Genomic DNA, 20,246 nt, shown 5'->3' with positions numbered 1-20,246 from the left:
GGCCACTATGAAGATAGACCTTACATGACATTAAAGCAATGTAAAAGGATGCAGCAAAGAAAACATGACAATTCAATAAATAGAAGCTTTTATTACAATAGAAAATAGTAAAACTCATGTTAAAATAGAGACTCTTGCTTTTGGACTGCTCAGAAAAGCCTAAGCCTCACTTTCACCTGTCAGTGCCCGCCAAGGTCCTGACCCCTAAGCGATAAGCAACACTTCTGTGCCCAAGAGCCTCACGGCTTCTCCCTCCCCAGTGACAGTGAAAGACTACAGCAGCAGGCCGAGCCATGCCCTGCCAGGCAGACAGGTGCAAAGGGCTCTCCATAGGGTTCAGTATAACACACCTTTCTCCTTTGTGCAATCAGGCCCCTGTCTGAAGCAGGCAGCTTTAGGGAAGCCATGGATAAGAGGAAGGGGAAAAAATTAGCAGCAGATAATGGCAGCTGCTCTGAGACAGCTGGGGAGGCAGCAAATACACCTGCTAGAAGAAGAGCCCAGCAGCCAGTTACCTCTGACCTGCTGTTTGCCTAGTCTCACTGCATGTCCCACTGAACATGCTCTTGTTCTGCACCCTTCTTCCTTCAGTGACTTGTTTCCTTCAGAGTGACTCCCTGCTACCCTGAATGAGACTAGCAGACATCACCACATTGCAATTCTGTGCAGCCTGTGCAGGATTATAGGGGACACCCTCCATAGCCTCCTTCCATGGTCAGCCCAGTGCAGGTGAGTGACAGTGCAAAGCTTGGACCATTGCGTGCTCCCTTCCTCCTCTCTAGAAAGGCCTAGGGGCAAGAGTTCAGTAGGTAGCAGAGGCCACAGGACAGCAAAGTTGATGGGAGTGGGAGACACCTGTGCACCAAGAGTGTGCACAGCAGCACTCTTGACTCCAAGTCCCGCCTGCCTATAGCTGGCAAGTTCACTCCAGCCCCTCGTGCACAGCCTTCCGTAGCTCAATAGAGAACATCTCCTCCCAGGGCCCACGGATCCACTCCACCAGCTCTGCCAGGAGCTCAGGGCACTCTGTGCGGATGTGCCAAGTGCTCTCCACCTTCAGCACCTGTCAGGGAGAAAGGAGATAAAGGTGGATGGGCAGGGTCCAACCTCAAAGGTCAGCCTTGAGCTGCTATTCCCCAGCACAGATGTCAGCTGCTTCCAGTTCCTAAGTAACATCCTCTTCCCCCTCCCTGGCGAGTTGTCAAAGCATCCTTGCATGGCTTTTGTACAGCAGCAATATGCTGTGCTCCCCTGCCTCCATGGTGCAAGACCCTGGGTTAGGATGAAAGATGACAGCCCCAAAACACTCTTGGCAGGAACAGAGTCCGAGCACAATCCAGCCCCCAGGATCCACCCCCAGTCTTATGTGCCCCATGACACTCCTGGTTACCTCATCATAAAGCATCAGCTTGATGTCACAGGGATAGAGGCGATAGGTTATGACATTGCTAATACTACTGATTGGCTGCTTCTCCTTCAACTGGATGTTGCTCTTAGGAGGTGGTTCTGCCTCACCATCCACATCCAAGGGGGGCTGCACCTGCCACTGGTGATTCTCCTCCAGCAGAAACAGCATGCTGCGGGTGCTCAGCAGGGTCACAGGGAAAGCAGATGCCCCTAAAAGGATAGGAGGGAATAGGAGAAGCTCTGCTCAGAGCCTGAGTCACCACAGAACCAGCTTTGCTTTCTATTCCCCCCGCCCAGGGAAATCTTTTCCAGCAGCAAGTGACTGGGTGAACAGATTTATCCAGCTTCCCGACTGAAGAGGAGGAACAGGGTAGCTGAATGCACCTGGGCTTGACCAGCTTATTCAAGCTCATTGCCAGAGCAAGCATAGGAAAGACCACCAACCGACTAGCATTGTGTCAGCCAACATCCTCATGTGAGGCAGGAAAAGACACTTAAGTCCTCTGACCTCTTAACCAACACTTTACCATTCCTTAGTTAAAAGTCATCAGCTCCAACTAAAAGGCCGCCTTTTTTTGGCCTGAATTTGTCTGGCTGCAGGTCTGATGGATGCAACAGAGAGCACACAAAGTTTAATACCAAGCTGGGATGCATCATAAGTATGGCAGAAAGCAAAATAGTTTTGCTAAATTAGAGGGAGCATAAATATCATTCAGTTGATTTCAGTGGATACAAATGAAAAGCACTAGAACTTGGGAAGAAGTAAAACGCACAGAAATAGGGAACCACTAGCAGAACTGGCTGAGGTCACAGGGGATCAAACTGCTACATCAACACGTTGCTTTTCTTGTCACAGCTCACTCTTGGGAATTAGTAGGAGTATCAGAGATAGGATGTTTAATTAGTCCTGTCTACTTGGCAGGGAGGCCTCAGCTGGAACAGTGTCCAGTTTTGGGCATTTTACTCTAAAAAAGGAGAAAAACTGGAGAGTAACAGAAATGCACTTTAAGTTCCCCCTCCCACAGGCTATTTGCGCAGCTTAAAGGAGACCAACAAACATACTTCCCACAGATTCCTTGTAATTCTTGTTCTCTCATACCTCCCCAATGGCCACCAGGGAAGACGACTGCAAGAGCAGTGACAAAGTCAGTACACAATTAACAACTTACGTTGGTTTTTCTGGTGTCTCAAGCTAAGATGATACCGGAATTGCTCACTGAAGACTCAGATCTCAGGTCTGGCACATTTGGCCCTCAACAAGCACTGGGACAAACTGGGTGGGCTCCAGTGGGCTCCTCCTGACCCACCTTCTAGGGTTCTATATACCTGCTCCTGTTCTCCCAAACTAAGGCAGTGCCTTTCAGCTTTTCACAGGCAAATGTGTGCATGACCCCTCAAATTTTCCCTCATCCCATGGGAACAATCCAGCCCTTAGATCATTTCCAGCTTCTCAGCAACCATTTTGAACTATCTCCAGACTTGGTGTGCAAGATCAACTGCTCCCTAGAACCTGGACTTTCATTCCGAAAAGGGCTGAGACACCCAACGCTTATAGGCGGAAGCATGCTACTAGCCTACATGTCCCAACACTAAAAAACTCTTTCCTCCCCATCTTGCTGCTGGAACCATGGGCCAGCCCTGTTCCCGCACACTGTACATTAAAAACACAAGCATGAAGTAGACAGCACAAGGTGTGGGAAACTTGGCCACAGAGATCTCTTGTACCTTGGATCAGATAGGCCAGCAGGTAGAAGAAACAAGTGTCATCTGCAGTCATGGAGTCTGTGGTCTTGGAGTCCAGCAAAGACCTGGAAGAGATAGCAGTAGGTAATCCAAGGAAGCACTCTGTTCTCAGTCTAAGCTTGCTGTGAGCTCATTCCTGTTCTCTGTCCTCTTAGCAAAGGGAGAGACCCATCTCTTCCACATGCTATAGCAAAATTCCTCTCTGTCCTGCCACTCTCAATGCTCCCTGCCCACCACCTTGCCAGCAAAGAACCAAATGCTTCTCGCATGGGACCAGTCAGTCCTACACCACCCCCTTTTTCTCCCCAACTTCTGTTCTGCCCAGGCTCCTCCTAGAGAGCTAGAATCACCCTGCCTGCTCAGTCCATCACTCTTTTACAGCTCACCCCCTGTGCAGCAGGCATCTGAGCCAGCTGCCTCAAGCCTGTAACGTAGCCTTGCTGCCATTTCAGTGATGCCTCCTACTGTGCTGCCACACATCCCAGGCACTGATGGAAAAGCAAACATCCTTTTCTATCCCAAACTCCATCCCCTCAGAGGCTGCTCTTACCATAGAGAATGCTGAGGATTCATCTCCACAGTGGGGATTTCCTTCACCTTACTCCTATGCTTGGCAGGCAGCTCCTGTATGAGATCTAAAGACAGGTAAAAGGTAGATAACTTTTTACTGCAAGCCCAAGCGCAACATGCAACAGCTCAGGACAGTTCTCTAGTCTATATAGAGACACTAAGTTATGGCACCAGTAGGATTCTCTCCCAACTTTCTTCTGAGCTGGCAAGAACTGATTTTCCAGTGTACATCCCAATTGCAGCCTTCCTGGTGTGTCTCCAAGAGCAGATCTTCCAAATCTTCCCCCTCCCTCTGCTACAGCTCTCTTACATGTCAGTGTCTGCAGGAACTGGTCACAACAGCTCTGGTTCCGGATCAGCAGATTATAGGAGGCTCTCGGGTTCTCAAACTCCATTCGCAAGCTCTGATGGCAGAGTCCCACTTCCAGATGGGAAATATCAGACAAGTAGTGAGAGTCATTCTTCTTCAGCCAGTCTGCAGGTTGTCCCCTAGTCACAGAGCACAGCACTCAGCTGCAGCAGGCTACCCCATCTCCTCCTCTCCCACATCACATTGCACCAGGGGATTTTGTCAAAAGAGCTTTTGCATGTTACCACCCTTCCAGCACAAGGCTGGCACAGGCTTGCACCACCCAGCACTCACAGCCTTGCTTCCAGGTCTCACTTGCCACCACTCTCCTCACCTGATAACCCCAGTGACTTCCAGCACATAAATCCTGAGGTCAGAGGCAACCAGGATCGAGAGGAACTCCCCATGTCGACCAAACTTCACCATGGCCACCTGCAGCACAGAGAGGGCAGGTCACAGTACCGGCTGACCCCTTGCCAGCTCACCCACACAAAGGACTGGCCCAGACACATGTCAGATCCCTTCATACCCCCCAGGCTCTGGGATGCCATTCCAGAGCAAAACTCACAGGGCAGCTAAAAGGACGGCCAAGGACCAAGGCTGCCCACAGGACGTAGGGGTGGTGCTGCAGGAGCTCACCTTGAGAAAGCACTGGAACTCCTCAGTGTCCTTCTCAAAAACCTCCATATCCAGGTACAGCTTCAGGCGATGATCCACAGAACGGAAATCCCTCGTGTTCAGGATGCCATTTGCAGCTGAGGAGAGCAAAGGGTGGCATCAGCACTCTCCCCACTGACCAGAGGCTGCTCAGTCATGCAGACTGGCAGTGGGGCAACACTGTCACCCTTTTGCACACTCGCTTTCATCAAGTCTCTCCTCAAGACAAAGGATCAGAACTAGGGCTCTTCAGGCCACAGATCTCAACACAGAGACATGAGGGGACTTCATCACTAACACTTGCTCTTTCAGATATACAAAGCTTTGGTCTAATCCATCTTCAACCTTTGCCCAGCTGTTAGTCACAGGGGGACACCACTTTGCTTCCAGATGTGGCAGAAGGGCAATTCCACGCCAAACCAAAAAGACATTTCTCATTTCAGCTGGTGTCAGCTCAGGTCTCTGACTTAGACCAAGGTAGGGATAAAAAGAACTGAGAAAGACACCAAGAAAACTGGTGAGGAACCTAACTTGTATTTGTCATGCAACTGTATGAACCAACCATTTATACAACAGCCACAATACTGCCATGCTAATTACCAAGTGTCCAGTGGCCTGAGAACAGTCCCCCCCCCCCCCAAAAAAGAGGCCTGTTTTCCACAAAGAATACTTTATCAATCAAATTCTCAACAGGAACTTCTTCATGGTCTCAGTTCACTAAATTTGTTTTGCATCAAATCACAAGGCACCAGAGACTGCCTTACCTCATACACTTCTGTGAGTATACAAGACTGAGCATGGTGTTCCTAAACATTGGTCCTATACCGAGTCTTCTTCAGAGGCACAGCAGTCTTGACAGGCCAGGGGAGATCTCTATAGATAAGAGGCTCATAGGTTTCCAAATTAGGGCCAGAGAGCAGCTGCAATAAAAGCCACTTGGGGGGTTGGAGCAGATGACCTCCAGAGGTCCTTTCCAAATTAAGTTATTCTATAAATCACATGCTGAAGTCCAAGCAAAGGCAGCCTCTGCCACAACAGAAATCTAAGACCCTTCACATAAAGCTCTTTGCGTACCTCACAGTAACTACAAGCTTGCACAATAGCCCTCACACAGCCAGCACCCAGGCCCTTCTTTGGGAGAGGCTTTGTCATCTCAGTTCACAAAGACCACTGAAGTGAACACAAGAAGCTGTAGATCTATGAACCAGAGCCTCCAACAGACACGCTAACCTCACATCGCACTTAAGCCAGAGAATAAAGACAGGGACTATTGTGTGTAGCATTCTCCAAAGGTAACACTCCAGCTGGCAGCTTGTTAGGACCACAGGAACCCAGCGTGCCTGTGACTGAGCTCCCAAAACAAGAGCCTACTACCCAAAGTCTGAGCAATACTATTGATTAGGAGCTGATTCAGTTTTCCCTACCTTCAGGCATGAGAGAGAACAGAAGGGCATGAAGCGCTCTGCTCACAAGCGCCATAGCCACTGCCTGTGCTTGATGACCCCTTTTCCTGCATTAAACAGGAGGCAGTGCAGACTGCAAGCACCAGACACAGAGCCCACCACCAAGCTGTGCACACCACCTCTACACCCTGTACAGCTCCTACATACTCACGAGGACTGAGATTCCAGGTTTCCTCCGACTCAGAGTTCAAAGACAGCTGGGAAGGAGTGGGCCCACGAGAGACACCGTAATGGTAGCTCCCCATCAAGCTGTCCCCGTTGGTGTCAGTGTGACTGAAGGACAAATACTGGTTTTTCATGCCCAGCTCCTTCTTCCCACAGCCCCCATCTGAACTGCGAGAACTGGAATGGAGAGTGCTGTCGTGCTCGCCACTGAGCTCCGGGGTTCTCGTGCTGTTGCTGGTGTCCACCTCAGAGCTGTCTTCCCCACCAATGTAGAACTTCCCACTCTCACTGGCCAGGGCAGATGCTTCCTCTGTGCCTTCTTGCTGGCTGCCTCCCTCCAGAACAGATTCCGACAGGTCCTCACTTGTGTCATCAGGGCCAGGCAGCAGAGATGTGCTGGAGCACATCTCTGAAGGCAGGATGACCACATGGTCACTGGAACAACTGGGACAGGCTATGGGTTCACCAGGTGCTGCAGCATCTGTGAAAGACTTCATCAAGGATAGAGCAAAACAAGAACAGCTCTCCCCCAGCAAGATTAACTTTTTTTTTTTTCTGTAAACCACAAGCCATCCCTTTCAAAGTAGACAATAGCTCAGTCATGGCCTGACTTCAGCACCTTGTTGAGCAGTTCTATCCAGAATCATATCCTACACACCTCCCCTCTCAAATCAATGAGAAATTCTAGATCAGTGCCAACATTCACATAAAATAACCCTGCTCAGAACTAGAGTGGCTAGTGTGGGTTGTAATTACAACTGATAACCTACATCAGGGCTTTGGCTCATCCCTTTCCTCCATTTCATATCCACAAGTGCTCACATTGCCTTTGAAGATCAAGCTCACCACCAGTCAATCCAACCATCCTTAGTCACCCTCATCCCTGGCTTGGCTTATCCTCCAGCCAGCTAGCTCATGAGCCTGCTGTGCCCATTGTCTAGCAGTCTTCACCCTCCTGACCCTCCTTCCTGACACTCACCTCACCCACACTACACTAGACTCCCAGCTGGAGCTTGGGACTTCTACTACCCTGGGGGAAGAAAGTGTCCTGGGGTGGAGGAAAGCGCTATAGACAGGACAGCACTTCTGCCCTCATTGCAGAGTCCTCCAATCCCAGGTTACTTCCTCAAACCAGCAGCATCCTACAGGCTAAGGTTGGGCACTCTCCATTTCACATTTAAACTGAGAGAAGCTTTGAGAAACTCAGCAAGCAGAAGATGCTTAATCAGCACTAGTAATATCTCAGCCAAAATACTGCATCTAGTTTCAGATACCCAAAGAAAAATGTGGACTAATGGGAAACAGTATAAAGGAGACCAGCAAGAATAACTGGATTGTAGGAGATACGACTGACGAGCAAATTATCTAGGGAGTTGAGTTTATTTAGTCTAGAGGAGAGAAGACAGGATTAGTGTGTGGGGGGAGAACAACAGCTCTTGAGTACAAAGAAAGGAAAAAATAATTCTCCATAGGGGAAGTAGCAATAGGCTTAAGATTACAGCCAGGGAGATTTTGGCTAGGGTAGCAGTTGTTTTTCTGATGACTAACAGCCAAAGTTTTATCTGAAATAGTGGAGTAGATTGCCCAGAAACCTCCATTAGCAAAGGCCTTTCAGAAAGAGTTAGCCTGTATAGCAGAACTGATCATGCTTTACATAGGACAAGGGATTACAGAACCTTTAAGGCCTCTCCCAGACCTAAGATTTCTGTGAGCCATCTGCAGTTTTCCAGCACCCCTATGTTCTCCCAGGCCTGAGACTAACCAAACAGTACCCCTATTGTGGATGAACAGTAAAACAGTGGCTTATTCCTGCTAGCAGACAAGCAGTGAGCGCCTCTTCCCTGACACCTAGGATCAATCCAAACATGCCAAGTCAGAGTGCATCCCACAACATGTTTTAATTCCAGTGCAACCAAGGCATTACCCTCTCCTATGCATGCCATGCTCTGCACCATAGCTGCCACAGGCAGTCTGCCTGGGCACCAGATAACATCTTTTTTTTGAGGACTAAGTCCTACCTTGATCTGAGGCAGCTAGGGTTTCCAGCCTTTTGGGGTCTCCAGCCTCTGCAGAACATGGACCTTGTTGCCAGGGACCCAGGGACTGAAAAAACTCCTGCTTGCATTTCAGGCACTGGAGCTTTGTGAATCCCTTCTCCTGGCCCCGATTTCTCCGATTCTCCTCCAGAGCCGGAGTCAACACTTCAAGCACACACTAGAAGTATCAGCACAGGGAAAAAGAGCGCTAGCAGGCAGACTACAACTGTCCTGACAAAAGCAGGTCTCTAACATTAGCACGTCTCCTCATGTGCCTCATCACAGCATTTCAGACTGCAAGGGTGCAGGGCCATATCCCAGGCCAGCAGGGCACAACAGTTAATCTGTGAAAGAAACTTGTCAAAGGCACCGAACTCCACCGCAAAGACTAAGACAAACCTTTTTGCAGGTCTGTCTCTTGCACCTACATGTTTACAGGTCTCAGGTGTCCCATCTGTTTGTGTCTTCTCTGCAGCAGCTACTTAACTGTGTATAAATGACTGTGCCTCAAGAAAAATATTTGGATTTGATAGCAGAGTCACTATAGCAGCTGTGCAGAATACAGTTGCCATAGCACAGATACTCTTGCTGTATTGAAGGCTAAGCACAGGCCAGAGCATCACACAGCACCCAGGAAATATTATGCCACACGTGCACAAGACAAGGTCACTAACTTTACTACTAAAACTCAGCTCCTCTTTTCCCAAGGGAAGAAAACTGCAAAGCTTTCTCCTTGAGAGCACCTTTTATGTTTCAGAAGCTCCACTGCCCATGGCCATGCTCAGAGCCCTCCACGGGTCATTTGTACAGCAGGATAAACCCTCAGAATACAGTCCAGACATGAGCTGCCCAGCTAGTAAGAGGAGGTCAGATGTACATGTGCTCTGAGAACGGGAGTTCTTCTGGCTGCAAGAATCCAATGACTTTCCAAAAACACTGCCTCCTCCCCACGCTTCCCCCATTAGCCTCCCCACCTGTAGACACTGCTCCGGGCAGTCATCAAGCACCACATATTTGCGCTTCTGCCGGTCCTTGCGAATGTAGCTGAAGTGTAATGTGAGAACAGGGAAAACTCGTTCCAGGTCCTGCAGGAGACAAAACATCAGTTCCAGAAAGAGGGCACAGTATCCAGGACACAGACCACATTTGTTTGCAACTGTTGGAAACATGGCCAGAGCATTGGAATCTAGTAAGCTTTGAACAGCCCTCCCAGAAAGACCTTGATGGCATTTAGGAGCCTGGTAAAACGGGCTGAAAAATTTAAGCTGTGTGAAGTGCTGAAGACAACTAGTAAGTTTCAAGGCCCAGAAGAATGTGTCTCAAATGAAACACCTTCTCAGGAAGATATTTCAGAAGAACAGCATACCACAAACTTAAGATGTACAAGGGCAGGAAGATAAATGAGTTGGAGCTTTTGGAAAAAAAAAAAGTTTTAGAAGAGCCTGTGATAAAGTTCATGCACGCATTGAACATGTTCTTAAAATCCTACCATGGGAAAAGTGGTTTCTAAATTCCCTTTCTAAAAACCACAAAAGCAAAATAGGGCTGGTAGTACCAAAGCACACACCTAGAGCAGATGGAAAACTGCCCACTGAGCTATCACTAGCTCTCCAAAAGTCACGCAAGACCTAGCCTCAGTGCTGCACTGTCAATGAAAAAGTGCAGTCCACAAAGAGCCCTCCAAGGCTGGGATATCCCACTGAGGAATGGATGAGAAGGAGGTTGCCTTCACTTGATTTAGGCTCCTCTCGGGAAGTCTCTCATTCCTATGTGCTGGAACAAGTCCAGCCACAGTCCTTTTAACTCCAGTTTTGGAATAAAACTGATGTGGATTTCTGCTGCATTATCACAGACGTCCTAAGCAATACACATGAATGGGGTTGAAGAGACTCAATCAGGCTTTACAGGAGCTATGAAAACTCCTACAGGGCACTCAGTGACAGAAGCCCACATCCAGAATGCTGGCCCATACAAGGCATAACATGCCAAAGGCTCACACAGAGGCACAACTCACCATCCTCTTCCAGTTCATCTCAGAGGTCTCCATCTTCTGCAGGCACTTCAGCTCCAGCTTGTGGAGGACTCTGGCAGCCTTCAGCTCCACCTCAATCACATGCCTAGCTGTGACCCGAAGGAAGATCCAGTCTGGCTCTGGGTCGCCTTCACTTTCTATTTGGCTCACCAGCACTGGCTGGCAAAGGTCCACTGCTGAGCAAGACAACCAGAGGTCAGTACACACAGCAGACCTTCAGGCCCAGATTGTGTCTCACTGGGAATCAGTCGTTCCACCCAATCCTCTGAGGCAGGCTGTGACTTGGGGCAACACACAGATGATAGAAGGCATATGGACACTAGGCGTAAAGCTGCAGAACTACCATATGTGATACCAGCATTAAATGAAGACAGCACTGCAGGTACTCCAGCAGTAGACTCAAGTCCTATTCTCCCTGCTCCCTCCCCTCCTTTCCACAGGTAGCACTGTGGCAACCATCTCTGCTTCCGCTGTAAAAAGGATGCAAGGGATATAAAGTCGGTGGCATTCCTCCAGCAAAACGCTGGCACAGAGGCAACCATATCTGAGTGTTTAGGAGGTGCCAGAAGCAGAGCAGCCAAGGCAGAGAAAGTGGTCTCAGCCTTGATGGAGGTCTCCCAAAACAGTGTCCCCATCCCTGCCCAAAGGTCACAGTGTCTACTTGGCCAAAGTCCTTAAAAGCCCCACAAAACTGGGCAGTATGATGAAGCTTTAGGGATATCACATGTGATCCATCTATTCTATTATCATCCAAGCCCTTAAACACATCAGTGAAAGGGCCCGTTTACCTTCTGTCTTCTCATCTTCTTCCTCCCCAAGCATTAGCTCATCTGCCTCCTCTTCTCCTTGTTCTCCTCTCACAGGCATATCCAGCTGTAGGTCAGGCTCTTCTCCCTTCCCAGTGTCATCCAAAGGAGGAGAGGATTCTTTCTGGAACACTTGGGGTTTTCCTTGCTCCGGACCAAAGCTCTCACTCAGCAAGTCCGTTGCAGCAGGTCTGCCTGTGATCTCATCTGCAGAATGGCTATGGCAGATGACAGGTACTTGGTCATGCTCCTCCAGGTGTCTCTTGTACTGCAACCAGTCAACACCAAAGCGATCTCTGAAGCTGTCCATACGCTTTATCTCCTTCTGATGCTGTAGGACAAGGCCTGCACAGAGAAAACCTTGGAAGTATGAAGACAGTCACCACGCCACAGCACACACCTCTGACTGTGGGCTGTTCAGCTGCTGTGTTACCAAGGAAGAAGACAAGCCTCACCAGCAGAGAGAAGTAAAGCCTGGGACTCGTGTTCTGTGTCGCTGGGCTCTGAAATGCTTGCTCTGCGCACTTTAACTTTTCCCTGAAACAAACAGGATAAGAATAGTTGGGAGGCACCAGAACAACCGAAAACAGCATCTGATCAGAGGCTCTGCCAGGCAGAGGTGTGCATGACCACTCCTGGATGTTCCAGTGCAAAAATACCTCACAAAACATTTGTTACAGTAGCTCAAGACTGTCTTTAAGCCAAGCCCCTACTTAGCACACACCAGTGTAGAGGCCCAGTACCACCCAGTCAGTACTAGACAACATCCCACAGTACAGGACTTTGAGAGCCATCCCCCTCTCCCAACAGGCCAGCTAAAAAGTTAAGATGTTACGTTAGTCCCAGACCTTGCATTTTTTCCGAGGGAGCCTGACAGCCACATTCTCCGCTGGGGACTGACTGTCACTGAGGTCTGCAGCACAGGAACTGTCCAGAGCACTGCGGTCCAGTGCAGTCTTCTCAGAGGTAGAAGTGTGGATCGACTGTGACACACTTTGCACAGATTTTGGAAGGTGCTAAGCCAAAAGAAGAGAATGCTGTCTGCTGAGCATGAAGGTGATGCCAGGTAACCAAGCCACAACTCAGGCTGAGAACTTCCCTGCTCATCATCCCAAACATTTACCATCTCAGTAGAAGTGGTAACAACAAATCCTGCCTGGTTGACTCAATTGCTTGTCATGACTGCTCCAATTTAACTCAAACTATGCCTTTCTTAAAAACAGCATATAGGGAATTGACAACTGTTTGTTTTGCTGACAGGTAATTCAAGTGTCAAGTGCCAGATAGCACCTGAAAGGGAAACAGGCAAGGCTCCAAATTCTGCAATGGTGCATAGGACAGAACAAGCTACCTGATCAGTCCCAATTACTAGGAATCAGCATGAACTGAGCCAAAAAGAATTGCTTCAAAGAGGCAAGGCAACCAATACAGATTAAGTGGGACACGTGAGGACTGAGAAACCTGTCAGACTTCCCACTCCCAAAGCCAGTAAGATCAGTTTACAGCACTGTACTTACCATTAGGTCTGAGGAAGATAGTGGCTCTCCATCCAAAAGGAACTGTAATTAGAGACCCATTTGCAGTCAGATTCCACCTGGCTGACACTTATCCACAACAGCATCTACTGACTCCTATTCCCCTTCAGACCATCCTAGGGTTGGGTCCTTGGCACATGATCCTTGCATAAGACTGCAAAGAGTACCAGAAGCAACCCTATTCCCACCTATCCATCACTCCTTCAGCTGTAGCTACCTGACTTAATAGCATACAAAGCCAGAAGGGACCATTGTGGTTTTCCTGTTTACACACTTCAGGAGTCTCAGAAACGTATCTAAGGCAATTTGCAGAAGTGATATGACAGAGATCCTACTGCAATACTTCATGAATTGTTTTGAGGACTACTCATCTTCACTTCAAAGCTTACACCCTACTTCTAGGCTTAGCCTACCTAGCTCCCAGCTACTGGAGCTCAGTAAGCCCCTGCTTGCCAGACTGAAAGCACTGAACAGCACACTGCTTCCATGTAAACTCTTAAATTGACCAAGTCTTCCTTATTCTTCCCCAAGGACTTAATCAGATGAACATCTGGAGTCTCACACTAAGGTATACTTGGCCACAAAGCATGGAGCAATCCTGAAGTGAATCTTTCCTAACAACCAGTAAAAGCAAGTAATCTATTTCCTCCCCTGGACACAAGTTTTCACAGCAGATGGGCACAAGAGCTCTTTGACAACTTGTGAAGTGTTCAGAGGATGAATGGCAGAGGATTTTGCAGGTTGAGTAAAAGGAAAGAACCCACTAAATGAAAGATTAGAGAAATTTCTACAAAAAAGAAGGCTCAATGAAAGTTTGTTTCAAGATCCAGTTTGATGACAATGAATCTAGCCATTTGCTGCTAACACGAAGGGCATACCAGCTCTGCAACACCTCTCACCCATCAGTAAGCACTTTTACTTGCTAAACTGCCAGAACACTTTCTTTGTTGGCCCATTTATTTAAAAGCAGGCCACCCGGGACTGATTAAGCACCAGAGTGCAAGGGAAACAGTGAAGACACCTGGCTCGGAGCAGAGTGATGAGGGGAAAAAAGGAGGTGGTCACCGCTGCCAAAGCAGTATGTAATTAGGCAAGGTGGGCTGAGTCCGTGAGTTCCTTGATTGCAAAGCCCAACTAAATAGTCACTACCTGGCAGGAACAGAGTAAAGTTTTGGGACAATCTGTAAGCAAAACTGATGAAGTAGACAGGGAAGAAGGATTAAGACCTGAGGCCTTGCAAACCTAAGATCAGTACTGAGCTGTCTGCCCTGGCCAACACACCTCACTAAAATTTAAGCATAAACTACTCAGCCTTCATCTTTGCACTACCAGAATCAGCTTTCAAGTTTTCAAAATACTTTCCCCTCATTTGTCCCTGTGCTTCAGAACACCCTAATCCTTCAACCCCAGGGGTGGAAGGCATATAGCCAATACTCACATTGGAGGAGGCTGCCCTGGGAGAGACATGTACAAGTGTTGCAGAACGATGATTTTGATGGAACCATAATGGGTTTCCCTCCAAGTGCAGCTGGATGAGGAAATAGAAAGATATTTATTAGAAATAGTATTCTGTATCTCAACCTCATCTGCCCTGTGGCTCTAGGATTTCTCTCTGCTTCAGGAAATATCCTTGCAGTGGAGTGATGAAAAATCCAGGAGAGGACTAAGCTTTTTCAGTGCTTCCTGAAATTTCATTTGCAGCTGAACAAATTAAGTATTTCTTATTCATGCCCCTAAATTGACAAAAGCCTTTCCTGTACTAGGACTCCAGAAAGTGTTGGGAGAGCAGTCCTTTGCAGGCTATTTTGCTTCATAGGCCCTAGAGTGACTGCAGTTTTCCTCCTTCAAACTTCTCTGAACACCACAGATCCACAAAAGAATTAGGTGAGGATCTTTACAGAACTTGGTAGTATTAAAATTTGAAAGGTAGAACAAGGAGATGGGAATGAACATAGGGAAGAAAGGTTAGCTTGAATAATGGAGCAGACTAAAATATAGCTGTCTCACCAAGGCTCCCCTACCAGCTTTCCTCGTCAAAATTAAATGCTCAAGAGTTGAACTCAACTTCCAACACTCTTCTTGTCAAGCAGCCTCCACCTTGCAACCCCAGACCATGACATCTCCAATCTACCAACCCACTAGGCTTCATGCTTACCTTTTTTAAATAGTGCAGAGTGGACAGTGGTGCCAACTGGGCATGTTCCAGTAGCAGGTTATAGGCCACATCCAGGTGCTGCAGATTCACCAGCTGTTCCACCCCTGCAAACAAAGCAAGAAGCCATCAGCATGCCAGAAGATATAACCTAGGAACCTTCCCCCTGCCCCTCTCCCCCACACTGAACACTAGCAAAAATAGCTGCACCCAAGATTTCAAGCTGTGTTCCTCCTGGAAGAGGGAAAGGCCTCCAACTCAGAAGCACTCCTTCCCCTTGGACTCACCATCAATGCTGTCAAGTTCATTGTTGCGCAGGATCAGAGTCACCAGCTTGGATCGGCTGAAGATGCCAAGGTTTGGCACCTTTGACAGGAAGTTATAGGCCAGATTGAGGTACTCTAGTTCTGTAAGGGTCTGTTCAGAGAGAAGAGCAGCACCAGATCAATTGAGACCTTAGCTCAAAGCCTGATCCCGTACTCAGACAGGGCACTAGTCCCTACCTTTCTCTCCATCCCCCACATATGGACACTAGCAAAAAGCAATAGCGACCCGCCAAGGCCACTTACAAATATGAGTTTTTCTGCAGTAAGACTTCAATGTTTGCATCTGGAGTGGTTTGCCTAGGGGCACTCAACATGATCTAACTCCTCTGCAAAATTTGTTAGGAGCAGCTTTCCCCTGCACCATCAACTTCACAGGAAGGAACAGGATGCCCTGCCTAAGCAAAAGACCAGACTTGCTACCACAAGAAGCACAGTCATCTTTCCAAAGAAAGGGAAGCGAATGATGTATTGTGAGCTTCACCAACTCCATAAAAAGCTATTTCAGAGCTTCTCTCAAAAGCAGCAGACCTAGCCCAGCACAGAGAGGATTTCAGCACTGTTTCCCAGAGACACACATGCTGCTGTGACAGATGACCACCTTTCTAACATAATTGGCAGGCAATTTCTGAGAGCAAGAGGGAAATACTACTGGCAGTTTGGACAAACTGAACAACAAATCCTGGCTACATCATTCTCACCTATTGCAGATTACAGTGAGGTCTCAGCCACATTGGAGAGGTTACAACAATACATACAGCAAAGGTCCCTGTCTTAGAGCAGACAGCGAACGCTGCCTTCTCTGTCCCAGTGAGGCAGGGGCTGCACATACAGGACAAACAGTTTCAAGGCTGTAAGTAGAAGGTCTACATCACATGCCTGTTAAGCCATGTCTCCTATCTCTCGTGGCATACTTCACCTAGCAGGCACATAGCCAAAGACCACTTCAGTAGCATGCTCTCCATACCCATATTCTGGGGCTCAGTCCCAGATACTTACTGTTAAATAGTGCTCACAGTCCTGGACCTTGTTGTGACTCAAATTCAAGACTCTCAGCACATTCAGTAATTGCTGAAGGAAGAAAAGAGACTAGATCAGATCCTACAAAAGTCTCTACTGCAGCATGGGAAGCCTATCCTGCTGGGAAAGGCCATGAAAATGAACGCTGCCCACTCCCACCCAGATCCATCAGCATCAGTAAAGGAGTGCCCAGTTCCTGGCCATGATCATCTCCTCTCTTCCATTCAGTCATGCAGGAAGCATGCTTCACTCACCAGTGAGTCATCCAAGGCAGTGATCGAGTTATAGCTGAAGTTGACAGTCTGCAATTCCAACCAGGGGAGAGCACAGCTCAGATCTCCACCACATGCTGAAATGATTTCCTAGGAAGAAGCAAGGAGCCATTACTTGATGAGTACTAGCTGTTACAGTAACAGCAGATGAACACAGGAGAACAGCTAGTGAGAACAAGGCTGGCATTTTGCACCTTATGGCCCCTGCCTTGCCTTCAGAAGGAATGACATTTAAGTCACTAATTCAAGTATTTGGATGTGGTGGGAGCTCCATGGCTAAATATTTAGAAAGAGGGGGAGACGCTTTTGCACTCTCTACTCAAGTGACAATACTTTTTCTAACATGTTACAGTTAGTAAACTCTGAATTTTAAGCACAAAGATTCATCATTACAAAATCTTTTCCAGACCTTCCTCAAAGCACAGACAAAGCAATAGATACATATGCTCTGGTCAAGTAACACAGGCTCTGGCAGACAGAGGATACCACAAAGCACTCCCCATCAGCAGACCCTCTTCCCCAGCAGGCAGTTGCTTCTATGCTGCAGATACAATCCCAGAGCCCCATTGCTAGCACAGTCTATATTACTCAGTTCTCCGTGGTCAGAGCTTGCATTCATGTCTCAAAAACCTAGTGGGAACCAGTGCAGATGAGACACAGGGGCACAGCATTCCTTTCATCAACTCTAATTAAAAACTGTTGAGGTGCAATCAAATAAACCCTGATCGGCTGCAAGTCTTTGAATAGAGAAATGGCCTGACACACAGAACAACCACTTAAGTGATACGAACATTGGTTAGGAGCCAAAAATTCTCAAGCAGCTAAAGAGGAGATTACAGAGCACCAGAGCACAGGTGTGGAACTAACAAGGGGTATTTCAGCATTGAGTCATGAATAGGACCCCAGAGGGGGGAGAGGGGAAGCCATACACAGCATCGATTAATAAAACATGTCATCTCCCACATCTTCCCTGCCTGAAGGGTTGTAGGATCCAGACAGTCTTCCTCCTGCAGTTTTGTCCATGGGGTCTGTAGAGACCTCACTCACCTCCAAGGTACTGATGCATTTGCAACAGGTTAGAGATTCCAGCTGTGAATAGACTAATCGCAGTCCCCGAAGGCAGTGTGGAGGGACAGACTTCAACTGCAGCAGTGATGAGAAAGCAAGGAGAACACACATGAGAATACTATAATGTAAGAGCAGCTGCCATCTCAGGCCCATCTCTGCAAGCAATCTCCCATCTCCCTACTGCAGCAGAGAGCCCTTCCATTCCACTCCTTGTTCATATCCAGGCTTGACCCTAAGCAAATGTTGCAGAAGTTTAGACTTAGCCTTCTAGGAAGGCCACAAAAGCCTACCCGCTTTTTAAGAGTAGAGGCATTCTGTAACCACAAAACTAAGTCAGAAGAAGCCACACAGCAAGGCTCAAAGCCAGTTTTGCCTCCCATACTTACTTCTAAATGCCGAAGGGACTTGAAAGGGAAGATCTTCACAGCAGATTGCAAAACACAGTTTGGATCATGAACAAGCTACAGAAACAGGAAAAGAAGTCTTGCATAAATCTCAGTTTGTGCTGCAGTACTGCCACCCTGATGCACTGATTGCAGCATCACAAACAGGTCCATTCACCTCTGGTGCTCTCTGCCCACCTGCTGGCATCAGCACTGACTCATTGCCCTGAAGTTCAGCACAGGTCAAAGAAAAAAGTATATTAGCTAGCATGAGACCAAGGACTGCCAGACCATATAGCTCCATTTCCCCTCCCCTGCCCATATGGCTTCACCAGAAGCCTGTGCTTTCAGAACCACAAGGAGGTCTGACAGCTGGATTCCCCATCAGCCATCACCAACAAACCTACTAAGCAGAGAAAAATCTCACTGCTAGAGCTATGTTTGCCAAACAGCTGAGCTAAACTAGCACACTGGTGGGAGTTGTGCATTTGTATTTCACTAGAGCAGGCCAAATAAGGCAAACCAAAAGCAAATACAATAGAAAATAGAGCTGGCCCCCAAGACACTGTTAGCATGAGACAGAGGAACCTACAAACTCACTCCCTGCGTTCTGTAGTACAGCCACAGCCTCTCTCACTACAAGACAGTGAGGTCGTGTTCATATTAAATCTGGCTTCTTATGCTCTCTACAGTCATTGCATAAACAGTACTTCAGATAAAGCGAATAATGAAGTGGTTAACACTCCTACTGCAGCCACCAGAGAACAACTGGAGAGACCACCTCTGCCAGCTACATCTAGGCTCACGTAAAAGTGACTCATCAGGTGCAGAACATAATCCCAAGGCCTCATCACCACTACAGCTTCCACAGTTATGGCCATGACAGTGATGAATCACAGCACTGGCGCTTTCCAGCACTAATGCAGCATATTGAACAGGGCCATTTGTAGGGGAAGCTTGTACTGAGAGCTCTGATGATCAGTTTTAGAAAAGTTTATTACAGGTGCCATCCTTGATTTGTGCCTTGGCAATTTAATCACCTTCTCTCCTCTCCTTCCACCGTCTTAAGAATCTGAACAGGCTGATATAAAGCATAAGTTTCTCTAAGCAAATAAGTTACTGCATGGTTAATGGTAGCTTCCCCTTCTTTCAATGCTTGTTATAGTAAGCGCCTGCTAATTTGGTTAACGCAAGCACTCACCACAATATCCTCCTGACTAAGCTGCTTTTCCCTGACCTGTCAGAGCACCTGTGGAGGCTGCAGAGCCAGGGGAGCCTGCAGCCTCCACAGGCTCTGGGCCCCATGCTGATCTCCAGCCTCATCACATTGCTGTTAAAACCTCCCAGCAACATTAGAATAATGAACTCCAATCTGTCTCCTACTGAAAACATTATTAAAGGCATTGTAGGCTGTACTGCCAGAGACCTGAGCACTCAATTGCAACATCTCCTCAGTGGCACCATGGGGCCTAGGAACAGCCTATAGAGCTAGTTCCCTTTCCCCTTCCAGTCCCATTTCACCTCTCCTACCCTCCTAGCAGCACCCCAGGGCCAAGTATAATCACGTGCAGTCTCATAGCACATGCCAGCTTTCAAGAAGTCCTCTGAAACATCCTTAGCACCATGCTTTTACTTCTACTATAGCCTTCTTAAAATTCATTTAAGGAGGATGTGTTGTTAGTGATTCACTGTGCTGTGAAACAGATCAGCCAGAATCACTGCCTAGGCAAAAGTACGCAAAACTCAGAAATAAGAAACAGAAAGTCCCAGATTAGAGGGTGGCTGTGACCAGCTTTGCTCGCACACCCTGGCCCTGCAGCACTGCACACGCTGATCATGGCTTAGGGAGACATGCCAAGCACTGCTCGAGCATTTCGGGAAGCAATCGTTTACCCTTCCCAACGCCGTGCCACGGTCAGCACGCGACACCGCCCCCCCTCCCCCCCCGCTGCCCTGCCTTTAACGCCACGAGCGAGGCGCGGCGGGGCCGGGCCGGGCACGGACCTTCAGGGAGCGGGTCTTCTGCAGGACGTCGAAGAGGAACTGCGCCTGGAGCAAGGCGGCCGAGTCGGCGGGGTGCGAGGGCAGGGCGACGAAGCCGCGGCCCTGGTTGCGGGAGCCCAGGTGCTGCTCGAAGACGCGCGTGAGGTGCTGCAGGGCGGGCGCGGGCAGCCTCAGGGTGCTGCGGCCGTCCAGGACCACGTCCCCTGCGGGAAGGCACGGCACGGCGCGGCGCCCGCCGTCAGCGTCCCCGCCCGCCCGCCC

At 48.4% G+C, this 20,246-nt stretch overlaps 1 protein-coding gene across 1 annotated transcript; it reads right to left on the bottom strand.

Moving 5' to 3' along the window:
- Positions 1–71: 71 nt before the first annotated feature.
- STK11IP (serine/threonine kinase 11 interacting protein) lies at positions 72–20,228 on the bottom strand (the record flags this gene model as incomplete). Its single annotated transcript, XM_026077942.1, has 24 exons — positions 72–1,063; positions 1,391–1,617; positions 3,133–3,215; positions 3,701–3,785; positions 4,031–4,209; positions 4,404–4,501; positions 4,709–4,824; positions 6,341–6,835; positions 8,373–8,568; positions 9,365–9,475; positions 10,405–10,598; positions 11,211–11,573; positions 11,684–11,765; positions 12,077–12,244; positions 12,746–12,787; positions 14,202–14,291; positions 14,919–15,022; positions 15,203–15,332; positions 16,238–16,309; positions 16,513–16,620; positions 17,578–17,673; positions 17,985–18,059; positions 18,160–18,207; positions 19,986–20,228. Coding segments are annotated over 24 exons (3,546 nt in total), but the record flags the coding sequence as incomplete, so codon positions are not given.
- Positions 20,229–20,246: the final 18 nt, after the last annotated feature.

The sequence above is a fragment of the Apteryx rowi genome, unplaced genomic scaffold (assembly GCF_003343035.1).
Source record: "Apteryx rowi isolate R43461 unplaced genomic scaffold, aptRow1 scaffold_47, whole genome shotgun sequence".
In the NCBI taxonomy this organism is placed as follows: Eukaryota; Metazoa; Chordata; class Aves; order Apterygiformes; family Apterygidae; genus Apteryx; species Apteryx rowi.
This window is presented reverse-complemented; position numbering and strand designations above follow the sequence as displayed.